Genomic DNA, 22,646 nt, shown 5'->3' on the forward strand with positions numbered 1-22,646 from the left:
ACACACACACACACACACACACACACACACACACACACACACACACAAAATTCCCCGGAGTGAACTTTTGCCAACTGTACCAGGCTGGGACATTCCTCACATCAAAGAACTTTTACCAGAAATGACTGTGATTCCCAAGTCAGTCCCAATCACACCTCTCTAGTGCCCCCTACAGGACATTCTTAGAAGAACTGTCTGGGGAAGGTATTTTTCCAGCCCCAGACACTGTTAACTTGGTGCGTTTTCGGAATTCTTAGGATTTTTTTCTTTTTAATTCGGGACAGATAAATGCCATATATTTAACAGTGGTTAACTAGGAACTGCTTGACTTTGAAATGCAGTTTAAAAAAAATTTGTTCTAAATAAAACCTGGTTGAAAAAGGAGTGCTTTTCTTTCTTTCCCTATTTTGATGTTTGTTCTTTAGGGTGCCAGGAATTCAAATTCCCAAGGCTTGTTTTCTTGATGTGTTTGTATTAGGACACTGAGGATTGTTTGGGGAGGGGGCCTTCAGAATTTGTGGGAAGGTGGGAGGTGTATATTAAGGGTTTGCTGCCCCCCCCCGGGGTTTTTTGTCTTTGATCTTATAGATGTTGTAGATTAGGATCAAACGAAATGTTATCCCAGGAATTTGTCTGTTCTACTGATTCTTGATGGTGGAAGTCAGTGTCACTTTTTCATCAAAGTGAACGGGGTGAAGTAGCAGTCATGTATTGTCTGAGCGGAGGTTGAATTTTCCTCTCCAAACCCGAGTGCATTTCCATTGCTTTATTTCTGCCTGCCTTATTGTTCAAGGTGAATGTCAAGTTAGGAGCCTCAGGGTTTTTTTTGTTTGTTTGTTTCTATCCTTTTTTTAAAAAAAAGATTTATCTTTTTGAGAGAGAGAGAAAACACGAGCAGTGGGGGAGGGGCTGAGGGACAGGGAGAAGCAGGCTCCCTGCTGAGCAGGGAGCCCTACCTGGGGCTCCATCCCAGGACCCTGGGATCATGACCTGAGCTGAAGGCAGACGCTTAACCGACTGAGCCACCCAGGCGCCCCTTTTCGTGTCTATTGTGTTGCAAACACACCAGAACTTACACATCCAAATCACTGTGGTGCCTTTTGTAATTATTCCTGGAGGACACTAACTACTTAACTGCTATTACTCAGACTCAACATTTGACAACTCCTCTTTTGGAATCACCTTCAGCAAATTCTTTCAAAAACCCTCCCTGCCCACAAGTCTTTTTCCTTTGAGGCTGAATTTTGATATTTGGAAGTTATTGAAAGATGTGACATAAGGGATCAAGTCTGACATAGAAGGTCGGGGTGATCCAGCTGGGTCCAAAGTACAGTGTGACCCCGAGTCATCTTGGTCTCCATCTCAAGAGTCTGCCCTGGGGAGCGGTCACCAAGACCAGGCACCTATAACCAGAGTAGGCACGTTTGCCATCCATACTTGAGATTTTTCTTTTCCTCTGTTAAACAGGAAGAAAGGTACTGGCTTTGAGAACAGGAAGCTAGGTTTGTGCTCTGTTTGTTGAGAGGAAAAAAAAAATAGCATCATTACTTTGTGGACATGTCTCATCCATGTTGCATGCGGTGTCTTTTAATGGCCACAACATTTCAACATGACAGCAGCTGTGTGGTTGGGGTGAATGGATCTGTTCCCAACCCCACTTGGTAACTCTATCCCTCCAACTCACTGGGCCAGAGAGGGAAGCTAGGCGTTCTCTGGCCCAGCACCGTCTCTCCCTCGTGGTGACTGGGCCACGTTCACCCTGCCGTGGTTAAACGGAAGATCAGATGCCATGTCCTTCCACTGAGTGCAAAAGGGGTGCACAGAATAGTGGGAATCCCACCCCCATCAACCCCACTCCCACCATGCTTTGGAGTGGGGTTTCTGGCTGGAAGGGCCCTGGCAGGAAAGAAACTGGGGAAACTGGATGGTAACTCCATACTGACCACTTTCTTCTTTCTGTCCCTTGTTTTTCTTTTCTTCCTTGCTTTGCTTCACCCTGGCAGTTAGGACGAGGAGAGTGTGGTTCTTTCAAGTGAACCTGGGAAAGAGAGGAAGCTGACAGGAGGCCGGTCACCTGAGAGAGTGTTTGTGGACTGTAAAACTTGGGGGAATCCTGAGTTATTGCAACCATTTCCATTGTGACACAAGTGGCTTTCTTCAGATAGGAAAGTTTAAAGTGATATCCAGTGCAGACTCTGTGAAGACTGGTTGAATTCCATATAGAAGGCTTTGGAGAACATCCCCAATTTAATAGAAATAGAGAACATTGGAGTCAAGCTGGACCTCATTTGGGCTGTTCTGGAGTGTTTGAAGCAGTAATTGTCCTTTCTCCTCTCCCCCTGAGTTAGTCTCTAGAGATTTTGGAACTTTTCTTTTCCCATGTGAATTTTTAAAAAAGGGGTTCTTGGGGCACCTGGGTGGCTCAGTAGGTTCAGCATCTGCCTTCGGCTCAGATCATGATCCCAGGGTCCTGGGATCGAGTCCCACATCGGGCTCCCTGCTCAGTGGGGAGTCTGCTTCTCCCTCTCCCTCTGCCTGCCGCTCCCCCTGCCTGTGCTCGCTCTCTCTCTCAAATAAATAAAATCTTTTCTTTTCTTTTTTTTTTTTTAAAGGGGGGAGGTTCTTAAGAGAAGCCAGTCCGTTTCCAGACTTGCATAGTCATACCTGCCTGCCTGCTGAGACAGGTCACAGGTATTCATGGGGTTCATGGCTTGGGGGCCCAGTCGAGAATCAGTGTGATGGAGGAATGCCTGGCTGAGTGGATGGGCCGAGAACACTGACCCTCAGTGCATCTCAAATGCCATTTCTGCCCAGCTCAGGAATTTCTGGGCCAAGCCCTGCCCCATCCATGTCTGTAGGAAATGGGAACCCAAACCCTACTTCCTAGACGCTTCTGCAAAAGACTATGGTTGTGACCCTCATTTCTGAATCCAAGGCCCACCTGTCAAGTTCAGGAAGGTCATTTTTCCAAATCAGAAAGTGCTAGGCTGCAGGGACCTGTGTGCCCTGATGAAGCTGGGTAACTAGGGTGCTGTGTTCTGAGCTGTCTTCCTTATAGACTCTGGGAGCAGGACTGAAGAGCCCCACAGCACCCTTAAATACGGGTGCTTCAGGATAAAGAGGGGTCTTTATGATGCCCACAGACCCACAACAAAGCTTATAAGGGCTTGAACTTCAGCTTCTTGGTCTGGAGATTCAAGCTGATGAGTGAGACTCCCTGAGTTAAAGGAAGAGCTCTCTCTCACTCGCTCCTTTGTTTGTTTGTTTTCTTGTTCCCTCTATTTATTCTTTCCCCCCTAACTGAGCATTAGGAGAGGGAATGGTCCTCTAAAAGGTGGGGGGGTCACCAAAGCACGACCCAGGTAGTTTTGTAAATAAGGTTTCATGGAACACAGGCACACCTGTTTGTTTACATTCTGTCCGCGGCAGAGTTGAATAGTTGCGACAGAGACCGCGTGACACACGAAGCCTAAAATATTTACTATCTGGCCTTTTACAGCCTAAGTTTGTCACACTCTGCTCCAGGGGGTCGGTGGGGGCCAGTTTGTCCTTTTATAGGCATTCTTGCCCACCCAGGAGTCAACAGGATGACACAGTCAAAGAAAGCATTTGGAGGCTTTGCCAGGCTGGAATGCCACCCGGCCCTCCGGCATCTTCCATCCTGTTCCTGGAGGAGGAGCTTCCAGAGGCGCTGGAGAGCCCCAGGCAACTCAAGTGAGGTCCAGGGTTCCCTCCTCTATCCCCCGTCTCAGCACACACCTGGTGCTGTGGCAGGGCTCACACGGCCCTCATGCCTGCAGCCCAGAAGCCCTATCTTGGCTTCTGTTCAGTATTAACCCTTCCACAGAGAACCATGACTCCTCCCAGCACGATATTTGACTGATCCCTGGGTCTGCTGGTGAAGAAGAGTGCCCGGCTGACTCCTGGGACCACAGACTCCTCGCCTCACCTCTGCTCTCCTACCCCAGGGTAGCTTTCTGAATAATACCTTTGGAGGGGAGACAAGTCACATCTGCCAGATCTCCTTGAAACGTGTGCAAACATCTCAGAGAGGCTCCTGGAGGAGACAAAAAGCCTTCTTGAGCACAGCCCTAGTCCCCTCTGGGGATAGGACCTTGTTTTCCGTGCAGTTTAGAGCCAGCGTGTTCCCCAGCTGGCTTTACCTCCCTCTGAAACAAGTTGTGCACGCACTTAGAGGCAGTCATTACCTAGTGCCTTGTTTTTACTGCTGTCTTGTTTTGTCTAGACCCAGCTATTGCTGCAAGGAATCTGGCTGAAGGTGGGGGAACACATTCTGGAGACCCAGAGCGAGGGCCCTGGAGGGCCCCCCCCGGGGGGCTGCGAGGCATCCACTTGTTCCCAAGAGACCTTAGCCTCCCAGCTGTGCTTCAGGTTTCCTGCTTCCCCTAGGCTGAAATGGGAGCTCTTTTGTTTGTTGAAATGAGGAGTGAATTTCTTGGAGGCTTTCCTGAAAGAAAGGCTGACAGTCCCCTCACAGAGGTAGAGGGTCACGTTCAGCCCTCATGCTGGATGCCTCAGGTGTTCTTCAGACCCACAACCTGACTTGGGGAGAGAAATGGAATAAAAATATTGGGTGCTTCCCAGGAGTGGGAAGCTGGTGGTTTTTCCTGGAGCCACCCCTGGCAGAGCGCAGAGAGGCAGTGATGAGGCACCATCATGGCAGTGGTGGTGGTGGTGGTGGTGGTGGTGGTGGTGGTGAGGATGGTGCTGCCGTCCATTTGTTTGGCACGGTGTTTCTCAACCCTGGCTGCAAGTTAGAATCTCCTCAGGCTTTTTTTTTTTTTTTAAATACCTTATCAGAACCCCACCCCAGACGTGTTATTTTAGAACTCTAATGGTGAGGCTGGCTCCGATGCTGGTGTTTTGAGAAGGCTCCTCAGAATATCCTAATGGGCAGCCACGGTTGAGAACCACTGGTATGCTTTTATAGCCAGTGATTATAAGTAGCTACTTATTTAATCCTCATGACAGTGCGGTGAGTTTGATGTTCGGATTCTCCCTCAGAGATGGGGAAACAGTCCTCCCTGATTCTGCGAAGGCCTCAAATCCAGGCCTCCTGCTGCTTCCCCCACCTCTCCCCCCATCCAACAGCCCAAGAGAAGTGTAGCTGTCTGGGCCTTTGTGCTTCTGCACACTCAGCCACACTCCCGAGCTTTCAGTACTCTGCCTCCTCAAGGCCCAGCTCAGCTGTCCATCTCACTGCATCCTTCCTACCTGCACACACACACACACACACACACACACACACACACCCAGCTCAGTCAGCTCCTGATAAAAAGCCGAGTTGTCTTTGCCTTCCAAGATGACTCAGGATCCTTTGTACTGGGCAGCTCTTCTCATAGAATTCCGGAATCCATGGCACCGGTAACTTCACAGAATCCCAGGATTCCTCACACTGGTGGCCGTCCTCGTGGAATCCCAGAATCCTTTGTGCTGGGTTGTGCTTTCTTCCCCGAACGCCCTTGACCTGGGGCCCCGGGGCAATCTGGGAAGTGAGGCAGAGACATCCCTCCACCCAGACTGGGGTCAGGCAGCTGGCAGGAAAGAGCAAGGACAGGGCCCCAGCCCCCTCAGTTACAGTGAGGTGCTCTAAGCTCCACTTTATTTTCACAACAGGAACCCAGGTGTCATCTGTCAGCAGGGACAGAGACAAGGGTGGTGTCAGCTGGCTTTGCTGCTAATACTTCTACTCCTGGTTGGTGTGACCAGGCCAAGAGAGGGGGAGGCTATACCCCCATGCCAGTGATAGCAAGATTTCATCTGGGGTCAGACCTATGGGGCCTCCTGGGGGAGAGGGATGGTCTGTAGGGACTCTTGGCAGCGATGAGCTGATGCTCTGAGGGCAGTAAGGGTGGGTACCAGCACCTGGGTCTGGGTTTCCAGGAAGGAAAAAGTAATGCGCAGAAGCTTATGTAGCACCATGGTTGAGAGCCCTGTCCTCTCTGTCAGGCTGAACTGCATTTGAATCCTGACCCCCCCCCCCCCCCCCCTGCTTAGGAGCAGGGTGGCCTTGGATAAGTTACTCAATCTCTCTGCACCTAAATTTCTGCCTCTAAAATGGAGATAATGGTAGTTCTTACCTCAGAGGGAGAATTAATCAGATAATTGAGGTCAGACACTACCACGGTGACTGTCATTTAGTGCGTACTCAGTAAGTGACATTATTATTTTCATCATGTCACCCGCCAGGTTAGGGAAGACAGGATTTGCACAACCTTTGTGTGGAAGTGGGAATCACCCGAGGATGAGGGCTCCGTTCAGGGAGCTTTCCTCCTGAAAAGCTGGAAGCGAGGGGGGGCCCTGGGGTCAGGGAGGTCCCTCCCTTCTTCCTCCTCTCACTTTCTAGTAGCCGGCCCTGAAGAAAGGCCAAGACCAACTGCTGAGGAGCATGACCCATTTTAATGTTTCTACTCTGTCATCATCTTATATTTTAAATGGAATGATGCCTGCAGTATGTTCCGGAGAGTTCTGCAACACACTCTGGGCATAAATTAAGAGACAGGGCGAAAACTCTGAGCTAGCAGCACTAAAGTTTCTCACAGACGCATCTATGAATGCAGATAGATATGCAGGTAGGTAGAGACGCAGCGTGTCTGCTCCAAGCAAGATGGTGGTTAAGGGCCAGGAGGAGGAACTCAAGGGAAGTCTGGCCACAAAGGCTACCACTTTTCAGTCCCACAAGTTGGAGGGCACCTTTTCATGGACCTGGCCTCACCCTGGATCAGGTCATAGCCCCATCCTGCACCTATTTGGAAAGTAACAAAAGCAGGCACAATAAGCTTCCTAGCGATCTTTGTCGCCCCAGAGCTGTTGGTATGCAAATCTTTTCAAGGGGTCCCAAGCCCCAGTACACTGGGGGCTAATTGGCAGGTGACCCAGAGGCTCGTGAGGCCAGAGTGGGAGGGCTGCCCTGCAGATGCGGGCATAGCTAGCCCCAAAGGCCGCAGGGAGGGCCTGCTGAGTGTAAGCGGCTAGGGACCATATCTGTCCTCGAAGTCATTCGCTGTATGATCGCGTCCTCACGAGCCACCTGGGAACAGAGTCCCCAGGACCTCAGGGGAACAGATCTGCCCTGGGGCCTCAGGAGTAGTTAAGATCCCCCTGATTCTTGGATGTCCAGGGAAGCCCACCCAGTGTTCTGACCTTGGCCCCCCTCCAAGCACTGGCTCTGCTCGCCCTCTTCTGCTCCGTACTTACTAGCTCAATACGATTTTTTCTCCTCATTGCAGAAATTTCGGGTAGATATGCCTGGCTCAGGCAGCGCCTTCATCCCCACCATCAACGCCATCACAACCAGCCAGGACCTGCAGTGGATGGTGCAGCCCACGGTGATCACCTCCATGTCCAACCCGTACCCCCGCTCGCACCCCTACAGCCCCCTGCCGGGCCTGGCCTCGGTCCCTGGGCACATGGCGCTCCCGAGACCTGGTGTGATCAAGACCATTGGCACCACCGTGGGCCGCAGGAGGAGAGATGAGCAGGTAGGCCTCAGATCAGTGTAAGGGAGCCACATGGGTGCCTTTCAGGGCCTGTAACACACTGTTTTTCTGTGGTCTGCTGGGGAGCTGGGTCAGTGTTCTGGGAGCATTGAGGAGAAGAGGCAGCTCGGGACCAAGGGCACATGACCCTTCCTTATGGGAAGCGGAGCCGGAGGCCTGAGAGTCAGGCCTGGCTCTGTCATCTTGCTCATGTCCCTTAGGATCCCTGAGTCTCAGCTTCCTCAGCGCAAAATGGGGATAACGGTACCTGCCAGACAGGAGTTGTAGCCACGCAAATGAGACCACGTGTGGGAAAACACACTGTGTGTGGCGCGGTGGCCGCAGATGGGAAGGACTGTTAGGACCTGCCTACATTGATGTCCTTCCCCGATCTTTGGCAGAGGGGCTGCAGGACACACAGCCAATGAAACCCTGGCCAGGAGTTTTTGGGATTAGCCCTTCATTGTCTCCTGGTGTCTGGTGCAGGGGAAATGCTCAGCAGACCTGAAGGGTCACCCTCCAGGCCCACAGTACTTGCCTTTCCTGCTCGGCGTCCCAGGCCTCCAGCTTGAAGCAGGAGCCCATTTCACATACCTGGAATGCCCGTTCCAGAAGTGCGGTGACTCTGGGGTCTTTGGAGTCTGCGCAGCTGCTCCCCCTGATGGTGTGTGGTGGGGGGCAGCTCAGATGTCGGTTTTTTTTTGCCCTCCAAAGGCTCAGCTTTGAGAAGGAGTCCGCCTGGCAGGGAGGGACATGAGAAAGTGTGGGCCGTTTCTTTCTAGACACTATCTACCAGTGCTCAAAGGCATGTCATCTCTATCAGTAGTGAGCCAGAGTAGTGGTGGGCCCCCTGATTCCCAAAAGAGAAATCAGAATCATGCATAAAAAAGGGGGGATGAGCCTTCGAAGGACCCCATGTATCCCCCTTCACGGGCGATACAACCAAAGCTTAGACAAACCTGCCTGAGGCTACTTGGCAAGACTGTGGGAAGTCTGGACTAGAACCCAGTTCGCCGGACTCCCTGTACAGTGCTCTTTCTACGGTACCATGTCACTATGGATCCAGGGAAGGGAAAATACTTTAGCGGTGGGATCCCTTTTTCAAATGACATATTTGCCTGGAGAGTCACTCCTCTCCACTTCGACCACTGTCCACTCTCGTTCTGGGACCCCAGGTCCACGGTGTTCTGATACAGGGACCTTTCACCCGTGGTCCCCTGTGGATAATCATGGATCCAGTGCCAACAGTCCCCAGGATACTTAGAATTACACAGGTCCCGACTCTGAGGAACTGGGAGCATTCATGGGATCTTTGTCCCTCTGAGGATAAAGCTGGGCCTTGCATCCCCTGCGCGCCGGTTTGTTCTGTTAATGGCAGGCCTCAGCGCAGGGCGACGTGGAGCGAAATGGACACTGTAATAGTTGCTGCTTGCAGTTGTTGGTCTGCTGCTGCTACAGCGAGTGACCAATCTCCCCCTCGCTGTTGCTTTCCAAAATTGTAGTTGTAAACATTGCAGTAGCAGCGATCGTACTGTCCTTTATTAAATAGGCTTCCTTCAGGAGCCCAAGGTGTCAAGCTTTATAGTCACCGATGAGCTGGCTGCCCCCCCTTATGTAAGTGACCTCTAAGTGAGAGCCAGTTTTGTGAGGGACTCTTGAGCCAGCAGGACAAAAAGCAAGATGTGCTGAACGCTCGCCATTCTTTTCTGGGCCCAGCTCACACCAAATATAGAAGCTTGTATCTGAAGGGACTTTGGAGACCAGCTTTTCCAATTTCCCCTCTGTACCCATTTTACAGATGAGGACACAGAGGTCCGGAAGGGAGAAGGGCCCTGTCTAGGGTTACGCCGCTGTGAGTTAGTGGCCGAGCTAGGGCTGGAATCTACCTCCTCTGACCTTCAGCCGTGTGGTTTTCCCACCACGCCACCTAGGCGTGCCTTAAGACAATCTGTCTGGAGAATTTCCTTCCTTTTCTGAGAGGGAGGGAGAGAGCCAGGAGCATTTTATCCCACGTCAGTTAGGAATTCAGACAATCATCCAGCAGCTTGGAGGAAGCCTGGGCAGTAGCATCCTCGAACCTTGGTTCTTTGCGTTCCTAGCCCGAGGGTCTTCCTCTGAAGCTTACTTCCGCCTTCCTGACCTCCCCCAGGGGGACGAGCCTGTTCCCCAGAGCCAGCGTGGTGCCTCGCTGCCCTCCTCAGAGCCTGCCCAGAGCCTCCCTCTGAGGCCAGTGGTGGCGACTGAGGAGGCGGGGAGCAGAGGGTGTGTGGCTTGTGGGTGGGTCCGCGGTGGTGCTGACACACTCAAGTTGTAACCGTGTTGGTGTCACCACCCCTGAACACTTCCTTGCTGACAGCTCCCCCAAGCTGCCCCATATCTTACAGATAGGGGAGAGACTTCTAGGCTAATCGGGAGGCCAGAAGTTGTCCAGAAGCCCCCACAGGGGAAGGGAGGCCAAAATGGACCGCAACCAGCTCTGCATCTTTTCTGCCCCTCGTCAGTGAGGGGTGAGGGGCTTGTCTGGGCCTCAAGGGGAGCCCTGGTAGCCCTTTGAGTAGTGAGCCCTGAGCGCGGGACTGCAGCGGGCCCAGCAGGCTCTCTTGGTAACTGATGGGCTCAGGTTGAGACAGGTTTAGGAGCAGCACGTATTCAGGGCCTCAGCCAAGTGTCCTCATGACCTCAGTTGGGCAGCCAGTCCCCACACAGAGCAAGGTACCCAAGGTTGTGGACTCTTGCAGGGCTCTGAAAAAGCATCAGCAAGGAAACCTCTGAATTACATCTTCTTCCTTCTAGCACTTTCTAGGTTAGAAAGGGCTCTCATACTGCGTCTCATCTGATCATCACAGAAACTTTTTGGAAGGCAGGGCAGGTCCTAATAATCCCATATTCTAAATGGGGAAATCTGAGGCTCAGAAGGTTCAGTGATTTGTCCAAGGCCACACAGAATCGCCCCATCTGTGTTCTGCTCCCAGTCGGCCTTAGACCTCTCAGAGGAGAGAACGTGGAGCCTTTGGCTCTCCAGGGGAGGCCGAGGATTTCGGAGGCTGGGACTGAAGACAGGGCTGGAGGACAGAGGTGGAGCCAGGACGAAGTGTGGGACTCCAAGAGCAGACCTCTGGCAGGGGCCTGGGGACTCACCAGGGTGTCACCAGCTGGGCAGGCTCTGTGTGCCCCACCTGGAGGCTGCTGCAGTGGGCAAGAGTCACAGGGAGGGTGGAGCTGGTGGGGAGGGGAGCTGGGCCTGGTTCTTAATCCCAGTGAGGTGGGGTCTCAGAGGCGGTGAAGGGGCATGGGCTGATGTCCCGGGGGTGAAGGAGGCCTGCATCTGCCTCGGCGGGAACACAGCTCTGCCGAAGCCCTGGGAGACAGGGACCTGAGGTACCAGGAAGCCGGTAGGTCTCCCTCTAGCCTGCCAGGCTTCCTGCCTCCCCGTGGTCCACACACCTTGACTACTGCGGCGTGCGGGGTGGATTTGAAAGTTGAGAAGGCGTGATGAGCTTCTCTGTGCTCAGGGGGCCTGAGGCCTCAGAGAGACTTCACGTCTGAGTGGTTGATGGGCATTTTTCCATGCCAGCGTTTGGAGAATCTGATGTGGGACTCTGGCCCCTTGGTTGGGGCCACAGGGCTTCCTCAGGGTAGACAGGGGTGGAGTTGTCCTCTCCGATGCTGTGACCTGCTTTTCTGTGTTGCACATCACAGCAACAAATCTGCAGGGCTGTGGGGAGCCCTGGGGCCTCTGACCTGGGCCCAGCCGGGGCCGTGACTCCCTCCCTCACGGGGCGGCTGACAGTGGGGCAGCATCTCGAAGTGAGGCAGCTTTTCTCACCTCCAAAAGTGGCTTCGGCTTTTTTCCCGTGTTGTCCCTGGAGGGTGGAACCCAGATCTTATTCCGCATAGAATCTTCTAAGCCCCCAGGACTGCGCTTGGCACGTAGTAGGGATGCCATCATTGTCTGAGAACAGCGTGGGATGGCCTTTCTTTTGGAATTACTTTCCGCCTTGGCCCACGGCCTCGTGTCACCTCTGCTTGCGAGGGACATTGGGGTCACAGGAAGGGCTACATGTAAACAGAGCATCAGCCCTGTGCTGCAGAGCAGAGTTCTTGCCCTGGGGCATGAGTCATGGGCCCCTAACCAGCCTCATCATAAGGAGCTAGATTGTAAGCTCTGCAGGGGGATTTTTGTTCATTTGGTTCTCTGATAAATCTCAGAGCCATCAAACCATGCCGGACACCTTGAAGAAGTTTCTCGTTGGTTAAATGAATGGATGTGGGGGGCAGCAGGATTGAATGTGCCTGAGGGTTCCTTCTCCATTTGCCTGTCCCGTCCGGCCTAGCCTTGTGCCAGGCACCCTAGCGAGTCCTCCAGGTTGAATGGTGAGCAGCTAGCCCTCTGGGGCTGGTAGAGGAAGTTGGGAGTGGGGTGGCATCCTTGGCTACCCCTGGCCATAGAACATTCCCCCCCCCCAGGGTGGTTCTTGACTCTGGGCCTGGCTACTTAACCAAATGGGATAATGAGGCTTGCAGAGCTGGCAGAGTGGTGGGGAGGAGTAATTAGCCAGGGTTTGGAAGAAGCTGTTTAAGTGGGTGGGGCCAGGCCTGGCTGGTATGAGGGGGCTCTGGGGAAGTGGCCCCAGCTTCTTCTCTCTGGCCTTGGCACAGAATCAGGGCTGACATGACAAATGCTACCATCTCGCCTAGGCTGATGAGTCCCTGACACATTGCGGCCCTTAAACATGGGATGTCGCCTTCCAGGGTGGGTTCGGTTCTCAGTGCTCTCCCTGGTGGCCACAGCAATGAGCCGCAGGCTCCAGGAACGTGGGGCCCATCCACCCTCCTCTCGCCTCTCTCCCACCCTGCACACCCAGTCCCAGAGGGTTTCTTTCTTTCTTTCACAAGTGGGAGGGGCAGAGGGAGAGGGAGCAAGAATCCCAAGTGGACTCCGTGCTGAGCGTGGAGCCTGATGTGACCCCGAGATCACGTGACCTGAGCCGAAACCAAGAGTCGAACGCTCAACCTATGTGGCACCCAGGTGCTCCTCAGAAGGGTTTCTTAAAATATAGTGAGAAAACAAAGCTGGTGAATCATGTACCCAAACCTAATCATGATCCTTGACCTTGGCCTCTAGCTATCCCCTGAAGAAGAGGAGAAACGTCGAATCCGAAGGGAGAGGAACAAGCTGGCCGCAGCCAAGTGCCGAAACCGCCGCCGGGAGCTGACGGAGAAGCTGCAGGCGGTGAGGAGCTCTGCGTGGGGTGGGAGCACTTCCGGGTGGGCAAGAGCGAGAGCCCCGGGGCTCTTGGCCTCCCACCCTCTCCTTGTCCACTAGTGGCCGATCGATGAGCCAGTGCTGGCAGAAACGGTCCTTCCTTTGAGCACAGAGGGTTAGCATCGCCCTGACTGAAGAAGGGAGAGGGAGGGTGGGAGCTGGCCTTTGGCACCAGCCTGGGCCCAGACACAGCCCCAAACAGCCTGCTGGGGCCTAGCACCCTTTCTCATTCAGCACCTGTGCGTTCCCTGCTCTCGAACCTTCTGGGGCCCCTGGGTGAGGGATGGCAGAGGGAGCCAGCGCAGGCCCAGACCTGCCCCCTCGGGGCTGTTTCCCAAGGTTCCAGCCGCCCCCGTGCCTACCACCAGCAGGAGTGGCCTGGGCTAGCTTAAGTGAGCTAGTTTGGGCGGGGCTGGGCCCTTTCACCTCGGAAGGGCTTTGGAAGCTCTCTGGGTCGCATGGAAATGGTCACATCCCAGCTGGGTTGGACTGTCTTGGGGTTTTCTCCTATCCTTCATGGGCCGAAGGCTTCCCCACCTCTGCTATGAGCTCGAAGCTGTCACCTTGGTAGTTCACTCTGCCCTTGTGAGTCACTCGCCCCCTGCTGCCTAACTGCCCACACCTGGGGGCCACGGCCCTGCCCTTCCCTCTCAAAAGCCCGACCTGACCAACATCACGTAACTCCCTCCGGAGCCTAGCCCTACAGGATGGGCCGAATGGCGTGTGGAGGAAGCCTAAAGCCAGGACTGACTCTCCCGGGGGGAATGTTTTCAAAGTGAGGAGACCGGGGAGACTGTCGGCGGTCCTTACCATGACCGGCCAGGGAGCGGCTTTGGAAATCACCAATTACCTTGTACATCCCATGATTTTATTTAATGCTCCCGGTGCCATCCACCTGCCCCAGCTTCCCCTCATCCATCCTGGAGCCCTCACTCTTGGGGATTGAATGTGTATGTGTGAATTCCCTGTAGGCTGCAGGAATGTCCGTTGGGCGGGGGGGTGCGTGTGTGTGTGTGTATCAGGAGGACAGGCGGGCACTCTCCATCACTAGGTCAAGAGATCCCTTAGTGACCAGCTCTCCAAGGTGTGGAGTCCTCCCCACCACTAACCTGCTAAGGGGCCAGGTCCTCTGGGTCTACCCTGGGTGCTCCCCACCGCTAGCCCCAGAATAGCCCCTCCTCCAGGGCCTCCTGCTCTCCTCCCCTCCCTCGCCCAGAGGCCTCACACCCTACTCCCCTGCCGCCCCACCCGCCCCAGCCACCCAGGCCCCTGAGCCACATCCTCCACAGGAAACCTCTCATAAGCTCATGACGTTCGTCAGACCCTTGAGACAGATGGAAACTTTTTTTTCACCGTGGAATATGCTGTTCCCTGCTTCGTGAAGCTCTGGCCCGTACCATCTCATTCTCGAACAGGACTCTGATAGGGGAAAAGTGGGGAGGAGGCCCGTGACACACACCTTTTCGTCTTTTGCACCCACTCCCTCTGCGGGCGTTTGCTGCTTCTCTCTGGCTTTGTGTCAGGGGAGGAGGCCGAGCTCCTTGCCTGGGACCCTGCCAGCCTCAGGCCTGCTGGGGCCACCGGGTTCCTCCTCTGCTAAAGCGCGGGGACTGAACGGAATGTTCTCCAGGGGTTCTGTGAGTCCTGAATCACATGCTTCAGAAATTAGAGCAAAAAAGGGAAGTGGGGCAGTGCCGATTTAGCCGGGACTGCTGGAGAACTTCCTGCCGGCCCGGCACCGTCCTCAGCTTGTGTGTGCAGCTGAGAGGCTGGTGTTGATGCAGCCGAAGGCAGGCTGATGGGGTTGAGGGGGTATGAGGAGGCATGACGCTGTGCTCCCGTCCCCTCCAAACCTCACTCTGACCCCCCCCCCCAGGGGTAGCTGGGGGCAGTCCTGGCACTGAGGGCACAGGGCATGGTAGCTAGGGACCCTGGAATCAGATACATTGGGGTCAAGTCTGGTCTACCCTACCAGCTTGCTCTGTGACGTTGGGCAAATTAACCAACCTCTCTGAACCTCAGTTTCCTTATCTGCAAAATGAGTTGATTGCAAATAGCTGCTTCAGAAATCTTCTGGAGGATTGCCTGCTGTGTCGGGCACAAAGGAAGCCCTCCATCGTGCCAACTAATTATTGTTTCATCCTTCCTCCAAGCCGACTTTCCTCCTTTCTCAATCCGGAGCTTTGGACAAAAAAGGCCTCTTGAGCCTCCAGGCGTTTCAGAAGTGGTGGGATCTGTGGCCAGGGGTGTGAGCTGGCTGCTTTCACAACCCTGGGTTTCCCTTTCTCACCTGGATTCGAACTGCCCGCCCTCCAGCAGGCCCCTGGCAGATTCCTGCCCCTCACACACCTCTCTTCCCCCTGCAGGAGACAGAGGAGCTGGAGGAGGAGAAGTCAGGCCTGCAGAAAGAGATTGCCGAGCTGCAGAAGGAGAAGGAAAAGCTGGAGTTCATGCTGGTGGCCCACGGGCCTGTGTGCAAGATCAGCCCCGAGGAGCGCCGATCGCCTCCCGCTTCTGGGCTGCCGTCCCTGCGTGCTGGGGGTGGTGGAGCGGGCGCCGTGGTGGTGAAACAGGAGCCCCTGGAAGAGGACAGCCCCTCCTCGTCGGCTGGGCTAGACAAGGCCCAGCGCTCTGTCATCAAGCCCATTAGCATTGCTGGGGGCTTCTACGGGGAGGAGCCCCTGCACACCCCCATCGTGGTGACCTCCACGCCAGCCATCACTCCAGGCACGTCAAACCTCGTCTTCACCTACCCCAGCGTCCTGGAGCAGGAACCACCTGCGTCACCCTCCGAGTCCTGCTCCAAGGCTCACCGTAGGAGCAGTAGCAGTGGGGACCAGTCGTCAGACTCCTTGAACTCCCCCACTCTGCTGGCTCTGTAACCCGGCTCCCGGGGGGTCCTCGTCACTGCCTCCTTCCCAGGGACCAGCACCTTCAAGTGCTCCAGGGCCGTGAGGGCAAGAGGGGGGCCCTGCCAGAGAGCTGCCCGGCTCTGGGGACACCCAGGTGGGATTTGGCCGTGAGGCGCTGGAGGACTTCAGCCATCTCTTAGAAGTCATGGGACCTCCTCCGTCGTTCATCTTGCAAAGCAAATCCTGTTTCTTGAAAAGCCTTGGAGAACTTGGTTTGGTGGACTCAGGCATCTCTCTGGCTTCTGAAGAGCCTGCGGCGGGTGTGGACCGTTCCTGTCCCTTGTTATGCTACGTCTCTGGAGTGATGGTGTCCTTCCCTGCCCCACCCAGCATGCTCAGTGCCTTTTGGTTTCACCTTCCCACTATTCGCCCTTTCCTCCCCCCAGTGTCAATTTCACTTCCTCTTGGTTTTTATCAAATTTGCCATGACATTTCATCTGGGTGGTCTGAATATTAAAGCTCTTCATTTCTGGAGATGGGCAGCAGGTGACTGACTCTTCTGCTGGGGCTGACTTGTCCGGAAGGGGACAGTCAATGTGCAATACAGAACCTCCTCTCCCTTGACACCCCCCGGTCCACCGCCATCTCCAGGACCACCATCAGGGCTCCCTGAGCTCTCAAGGGGATGTTGCCATCACTGGGAGGCCCGGAGGACCCTTCCTCTCCATCCTCGGAGACAACTTTTTGGAGGAGCGGCTTGTCCAGAAGACAGGGTGTGAGTGAGACAGCTGGGGCACAGGCTGGGTTTGCCAAATGCCTAATTACCAGGCCAGGAATAGTGCCAACAAGCCACACAGGTGTCCTAGCCAGCTTCCCTTTACCTGGTGTCTTGAGCAGGACGTCTCCTGTAATTACTGCCTCACCATCCTGCCCCTGGACCCTTCTCTCTAGACCAGGGAGGCGTCCCTCCCTAGGAACCACACATCACTCCAAGTCCCTACTGGCTCTGCCCTCCGCCAGCCTGGCTCTCAGGGTGACGCCACCCACGGAGATTTAATGAGCGTGGGCCTGGCCCCTCCCCAGATTGCGACCAGGTGGCCCCTCCCCAAGCCTCAAAGGCACTTTTGCTGTGGATGGAAAGGTAGGGGAGGAAGGAGGGAGGCAGAGTGGGATTCGCCTCTCAGCAAGCTGCCGGGCCTTTTCTACCTTCTGTGGTCACCGGCTACCTGATGGCGTGCTTTCTCTTCTACATACTCCTTCCCCCAGAATGCTCCTCGGGTCCAGCCAGCCAGCTGTGGACCACTGGCCCGCAGCTGTTGCTAATAAGGCTTGGGGCTTACCTGTCATTCCTGGGGGGCTGCTGAAATCAGAGATAAGATGTGTTGCTTCCCACTGCAGGAGAGGTGCCCCCTTCCCCTATGGGGCGGGGAGCGGGGAGGGGGTCCTCTGGCCTCCTGCAAAAGCACAGCTGGGCGGGCTCCCTGCCTCCCACCCCTCTGAGCCTTTTTCTCCTGAGGGCAGAGCTCTGGCTGATCTTCTTGGATTGGCCTCTGCTGGGCTAGCTGCTCTGGGGGAGACCCTGCTATTGTGATTCAGCTCTAGAGATCATTGTATGATAATTTAAAATTATATAGATATTATTTAAATCAAACCCAGTGGGGGTTAAATTTCAAAGTTAGACTCGGGAGAAAGAGAGAGAGAGAGCAAGCGCACGAGCCGTGAGGCGTTCACTCACTTGCCCCCCTCGCACACCCGGGCCTTGAGCGCTGGTCCTGATTTGCTGCCCATCCCCACTCCGAGCACTAGAAGGGAGCGCGCAGAACGGGGCAGCCAGAGGCTTAAAGTACACAGCCCACTCTGACTGGAAGTGACGTGTGAAAGGCTAGGCCATGCAGAGAGAGGAGATTAAAAGAAAAAGGATTTTGTCCAAAAATACTTTAAAAAGGTTATTTCCCACCTTCCCTGGCTATGAGGCTACCCTCCTGGTTTCCCAGAGGTTCTGGGAGGGGCACTCCTTATTAGACCAGGCAATTGAGTTTCTGGCTTCAGATTAATCGAAGAAACAGAAGTCAGCCAGGAACAGCAGGAGGTGGGCAAAGGAAACTGGGGTGCGCTCAGCTCTGAAAGGCTTAATCATCTCAAGTGGTATTTATGGCCAATTGGGAGCTCTTTGCTTCTTTTTGCGTATATATATACACATATATATATATTTCTTAAATGAAGCTGCTTTGGTGTTTTATTTCTAAATGTCCCTTTGTGCCCCACTTCGCACAGCACTGGTCCCAAGGCAGGCCACAGTCTGTGACTCGGGGCCAGGCTGGACATTCCTGAGACAGAGTTTGGCTTTAGTTCAGATTTCAGGGTGTGTTGGCTTTGGGACCAGCACAAGGCAGAAACTCCACCACCCCAGAGGACTTTAGAGGCCTCTCGGCTATCCCATTCAGGACCCTCTGGCTTTGTTCCAGGAGGTGGTTTGGCTTCCCCAAAGCCAGAGGTTATTTGGGGAAGGCCAAATATTCACCCCTAACTCATGAGCACATCCTCCTTGACTTCTTCTGGCTTGTTCTCTGAGTTCCTGCACCCACACCATTGTTCCAGAATTACCAGCCACCAGGCCTTCTGCTTTCTCCTCCATGGCTCCAACTACAGGAAGAGCTGCAGTGGGGGTGCCTTCGTGCTTGGGCTGGGAACCTCTGTACCTCCCCCGTGTCCCCAGCCGTGAGGCAGCTGGTGTGGACTCCAGCTGGGCTGCAGGCAGCTCTGGGACGGCATAGGGCAGGCACTCCTTGACAGGCTAGTGTGAACCACACCCCGTCCTCTCGGCCACCTGGCTGGCCTCTCTGGGATCAGTCCTCTTCCTGGCTGAATGGACGGGGACAGCTGCTGACGCAGGAAAGAGAGGAGATCCCAGGTGAAGCTCGGGCAATGGCCGGAGCCAGCTGTAAGCGGAGAATTCACGGGGGGAAGTTTTCAGAAAGAAATCATTGTTCTGCCTGTGAGAGAGGCCAGGTGTGTCCACTATGGCCAGTCACACAAGCATCTCAGCCAAGAACCCTCAGAGGTTACTGCTTCCTTTTCTCAGGCTTTGGGGAAAAGAGTCTCCTCTCCGCTCCCACTTGGCTCGAAGTCTAAGGGAGGGCTCAGTGCTACTTTTCTCCCCTTCCCTTGATGGACCAACAGCGCTCCTGCAATCTCACCACTTACCTTTCCGGTTGGTCTCCTTCCTGATCAGATAGCACACAGCCCCTTTAAGAAGGAGAGGCAGAAGCCCCTACTATGTGCCAGGCACTGTGTTAGGCACTTTTATAAATATTCCCTCTTTAGAATGAGACTAAGGGATGAGGGTATCCCCTCTTCAAGGCCCCCACGTAATGGATAAACAAAAACACTTGGAGGTGAGAAGGTGTTTCTTCAAAGATCTGCGGTAAGATTGCCTTCAGCCTGAGGTTTGTTCTCAAAGACCCAACCCCCACAGTATCCTCTAAACTTCTTTTCCCTCTCCCTCGTGATGTGCTCCTTTGCACTCCTCAGATGGTTGGAGGGGTAACCTGAGTCCTTATAGAATTTGTGGACCAATAGGATATGTGATGTGTGTAACTTTCTTTTTAAAACTTAAGTAAAGGGGTCTTGCTACTTTCTGCTTGTCGAGTCTTCTTGGCATTCATCTTAAAAGCCAGCATCTCACTATTTATTGACAGGTTGGGGGTGTGTGTGTGTGTGTGTGTGTGTGTGTGTGTGTGCGCGCGCGCGCGCGCGCGCTCCTGTGTGTGTACATTTCCAGGTGTACCTCCTGCAACTTTTAAAAAGGAAACTCAGTTGTCCCACTACTAATTTGACATCTTCTCATGCTTCTAGTGTTTTGGCCATACATCAACAGAGGGCTTTCACGTTCCAATGCCGATGTGTTCAGGAAAGGCTGGGTCAAATTTTGAGCAGGGGATGGGAAGGGGAGGGGGAGAAGAAATCGACATTTATTTTATTATTTATTTAAAATGTTTACATCTTTGTGTTGTACCAAGCCTGAAGAGAAACAGCATTAAAATACTCAGTTCCTCTCTCCCTCTCTTTCTTCATTTTTTTAAAAATTTAGGCTAATGATGCTTTTTTGTTTCTGAAATGATTTGTGACATGTGTTGTATAAACTGTATAAAAAGGGTTCTGTTTTTAAAGATGGATGGTCATTCCTCTGGGGACAGTGGTCACCGAGAAAGTCTACATTCTAAGAAAATACAACGAAAGATCCTGCCCTGTTCCTCAAAAATTATTTCCTCTGTATGATTAAAAGTTTATTCCATTTATTTTAGTTTGTGGTTACTTGATGTCGAGGAAGAAAATATTCACCTTTGTATAAAGAATAGGTATCAGGGTGTCTTTTCTGCAGTGAGAGATGTATATATCGTATTTTGGTATATAGTGGAAAAGCATAAGCTTTGTGCATCTGTATTTGAGATATGTCAATGATGTGGAGTAAAGTCTGCTATAAGATCCTGGAGGCAAACAAGTTGTACAAGATTCCTATAGCTCTACGGGGGAATTGGATTACCTTTGTGAGCAGCTTCTCCTCCTCCTCTTTCTTCTTCTTCTTCTTCTCGCTCTCTCTTTTTTTTTTTTTTAAGTATTGGTGAAATGGTCCCACTGGAGAGGCTTCTAAATAGGCCTCTCCAGGCAGGACCACGAGCTCAAAAATCTTTGTATAGCTTTGAAAATTGAGGAGTAGCTCTGCTCTGAAGCATTTCTGGTGGTGTTTTCTGTTGTTGTTTTGTTTTGTTATTTTAATGTAATATAGGCCTACAGTATTTGCACTAAAGAAAGCTTGTTAGAAAAAGCTTGCTGCTATGGAAGAAAGAACATATTAAAACTTTTTTTTTTTTGGTTAGCTTTTCCACTTTCAATTGAGTAGTTTTTGTAGAATAAAATGAATTAAGATTGAAGAGGCTCTGATGGTTGGTTTATTCCATCTTTTTCTTCCCATCTCTGCTGTTGCTTCTCTTTTTCTTCTAGACTTTTCTGCCTTTGGCCTTGGGGGTGGAGTTGGTCTCTCTGGTGGGTGGGTGAAGAGGGGAATGGCCTCTTTCTGCAAAACGGTGAGGTGGGCCACTGGCTGGAGCATAGAGCTGTCCCCCCTCCTTCCCCTTCTTTCTCCTGCTTGTCCTCCTGACCCCCCCCCCCAACTCCTCCCAGTCCTGTTCCCTCTTTCTCAGGGCCTGACTCTCAGCTAGCTGCCAACTACTGTCAAGGTGTGAGCCAATAAAAGTCGAAGGTCCTGTCCCTTCCTGGGGGTATTTTGTTTGAACAGTTTGGCTCTGGAAACCCAAGAATCTTCAAAGAACCAATGAAATGTATCGCTAAGATTGTCCAGGTGAGCAAATGAGATCACGGACAGGAAAGGCCTCCAAAACAAAACAAAACAAACAAACAAACAAAAAAAACGGAGGCATGCACCTAAGTGGACGATCACATCTTCAGATTTTCTTTCTGAAAAGACACAGGTTGTTAGGTGTGGAACTGAGAAGTGTCAGCCCAGACCCTATCGCTGCAGGTAAAGGGGGCACATCTGTTCGGGGCTGATCCTCCCTTGCAGCGTAAATGGAATGGGGGGCAGAGCCTTCAGGAGTGCAGCTGGCTGAGAATTAGCCCCTGAAATTGCACCGGGCACTGCAAATCTGCTTCGGACCAGCTCGGTGTGCAGGCCTCATTCTCTGGAGGACCCAAGAGCACTGGACTGTATCAGAAGGGCCCAAAATCCCCAGCCTGCCCCCACTACTCAGTGGCTGTTGAGTTCGGGAGAAAGCCATTTAATGGCTCTGAGGCTTTGTCTCCTCCTCGTCTGGAAACGGGGAGGGCAACGACCATCCAACAAGAGCGCCCACACCAGCAGGATTAGGGGAGCTCCTCCTTTCCCTTTTGAGAGGGTCTGGGGCATTAGGGACAGAGCACTCAGAAGTCTCCACACCGGGCCTCCTAGGAATCTCTTCTGCCTGAGCAGACACCACAGAATGAGATGTCTGATTTCCTGGGTGGCGGATGTGTCCCCTTGTTGTGTAAGGGTCAAGGATCGCTGGGAATGTTCACGTGGGCTTCTGTTGGCTTCGGGGACTGTGCCGCCCGTGGACAAGCCTGTGCACATGTGTCTCCACGTCCCTCTCATGCTTAGGCGCTTCTAGAACACCTTTCATCTTCCACTAACACTTCGAGATCTGCTTCGTTTCAATTTCCACCTCTTCGTCCACATGGCAATTAGAGAGGTCGATGATTGCCAGGCACTTAGGAGGTAGGGTCATAAGCCTCTTTGGGCAGCTGTAAATGCCTTAAAAACATCTGGACAGATTTTCAGTCTTTTTATTTTTTTAAAAAGATTGAGAGACAGAAAGAGAAAGAGCAGGAGGAGGGGCAGAGGGAGAGGGAAAGTCTCAAGACTCCGTGCTGAGCCAGAGCCCGATACGGGGCTTGATTTCACGACCCTAAGATCATGACCTGAGCCGAAACCAAGAGTCAGATGCTTAACTGAGTGTGCCACCCAGGCACCCCCTTTTTTTTTTGAGAAAAACAGTAAGGGGCCACCACCATTGGGTCCCTAGACCTACCAAGTTCGGTGAGGGAATTTTGCAGTCACTGCTAAATCTAGGCTGTCCTGGTCCAAACCCCGTTGAGTGAGCCGGGTTGACAGTAAACTCTATTGATGACATATCCAGCAAAGTTGGAGTTTCAAGGCTTAGGTAGAGTCCTCTCCCCTGGGAAAGATGTGTTGGTGACAGATTCCTGGGGCTCGCCTCTGCTGCTGGACCTAGATAGAGTCCCCAGGTGCACAGAACTTTGTCACCAGGCTTTCTCTGCTCATGGCACTGCCACTACGTGAAGGAAAAGGAATTTTTCCTGGAGCTGGTATTTTCCAAGACGTTCAGCAGCATTTGTGTCTTGGGCTACTGAATGGCGCCTTATATGTGAAGGCATGTGAGAAGGTACGAAGTGCTAAAATCAGGAGGAAACCTAAGTGGTTAAAACCCATGGACCTTGGTTAGGGAGTTGACT

At 53.0% G+C, this 22,646-nt stretch overlaps 1 protein-coding gene across 2 annotated transcripts in view; it reads left to right on the top strand.

The window, feature by feature from the left end:
* FOSL2 (FOS like 2, AP-1 transcription factor subunit) overlaps positions 1–19,915 on the top strand; it is a 23,842-nt gene extending 3,927 nt beyond the window's left edge. For both annotated transcript variants that reach the window (XM_025867977.2, XM_025867976.2), the window contains 3 exons: positions 7,251–7,502; positions 12,625–12,732; positions 15,132–19,915. In XM_025867977.2, the coding sequence (XP_025723762.1) occupies positions 7,266–7,502; positions 12,625–12,732; positions 15,132–15,647 (861 nt within the window). In that variant the 5' untranslated portion in view covers positions 7,251–7,265 and the 3' untranslated portion in view covers positions 15,648–19,915. The remainder of the gene's footprint in view (positions 1–7,250; positions 7,503–12,624; positions 12,733–15,131) is intronic.
* Positions 19,916–22,646: the final 2,731 nt, after the last annotated feature.

This window comes from Callorhinus ursinus, unplaced genomic scaffold (genome assembly GCF_003265705.2).
Source record: "Callorhinus ursinus isolate GAN/ISIS: 27379988/994484 unplaced genomic scaffold, GSC_fseal_2.0 scaffold10, whole genome shotgun sequence".
Classification (NCBI taxonomy): domain Eukaryota; kingdom Metazoa; phylum Chordata; class Mammalia; order Carnivora; family Otariidae; genus Callorhinus; species Callorhinus ursinus.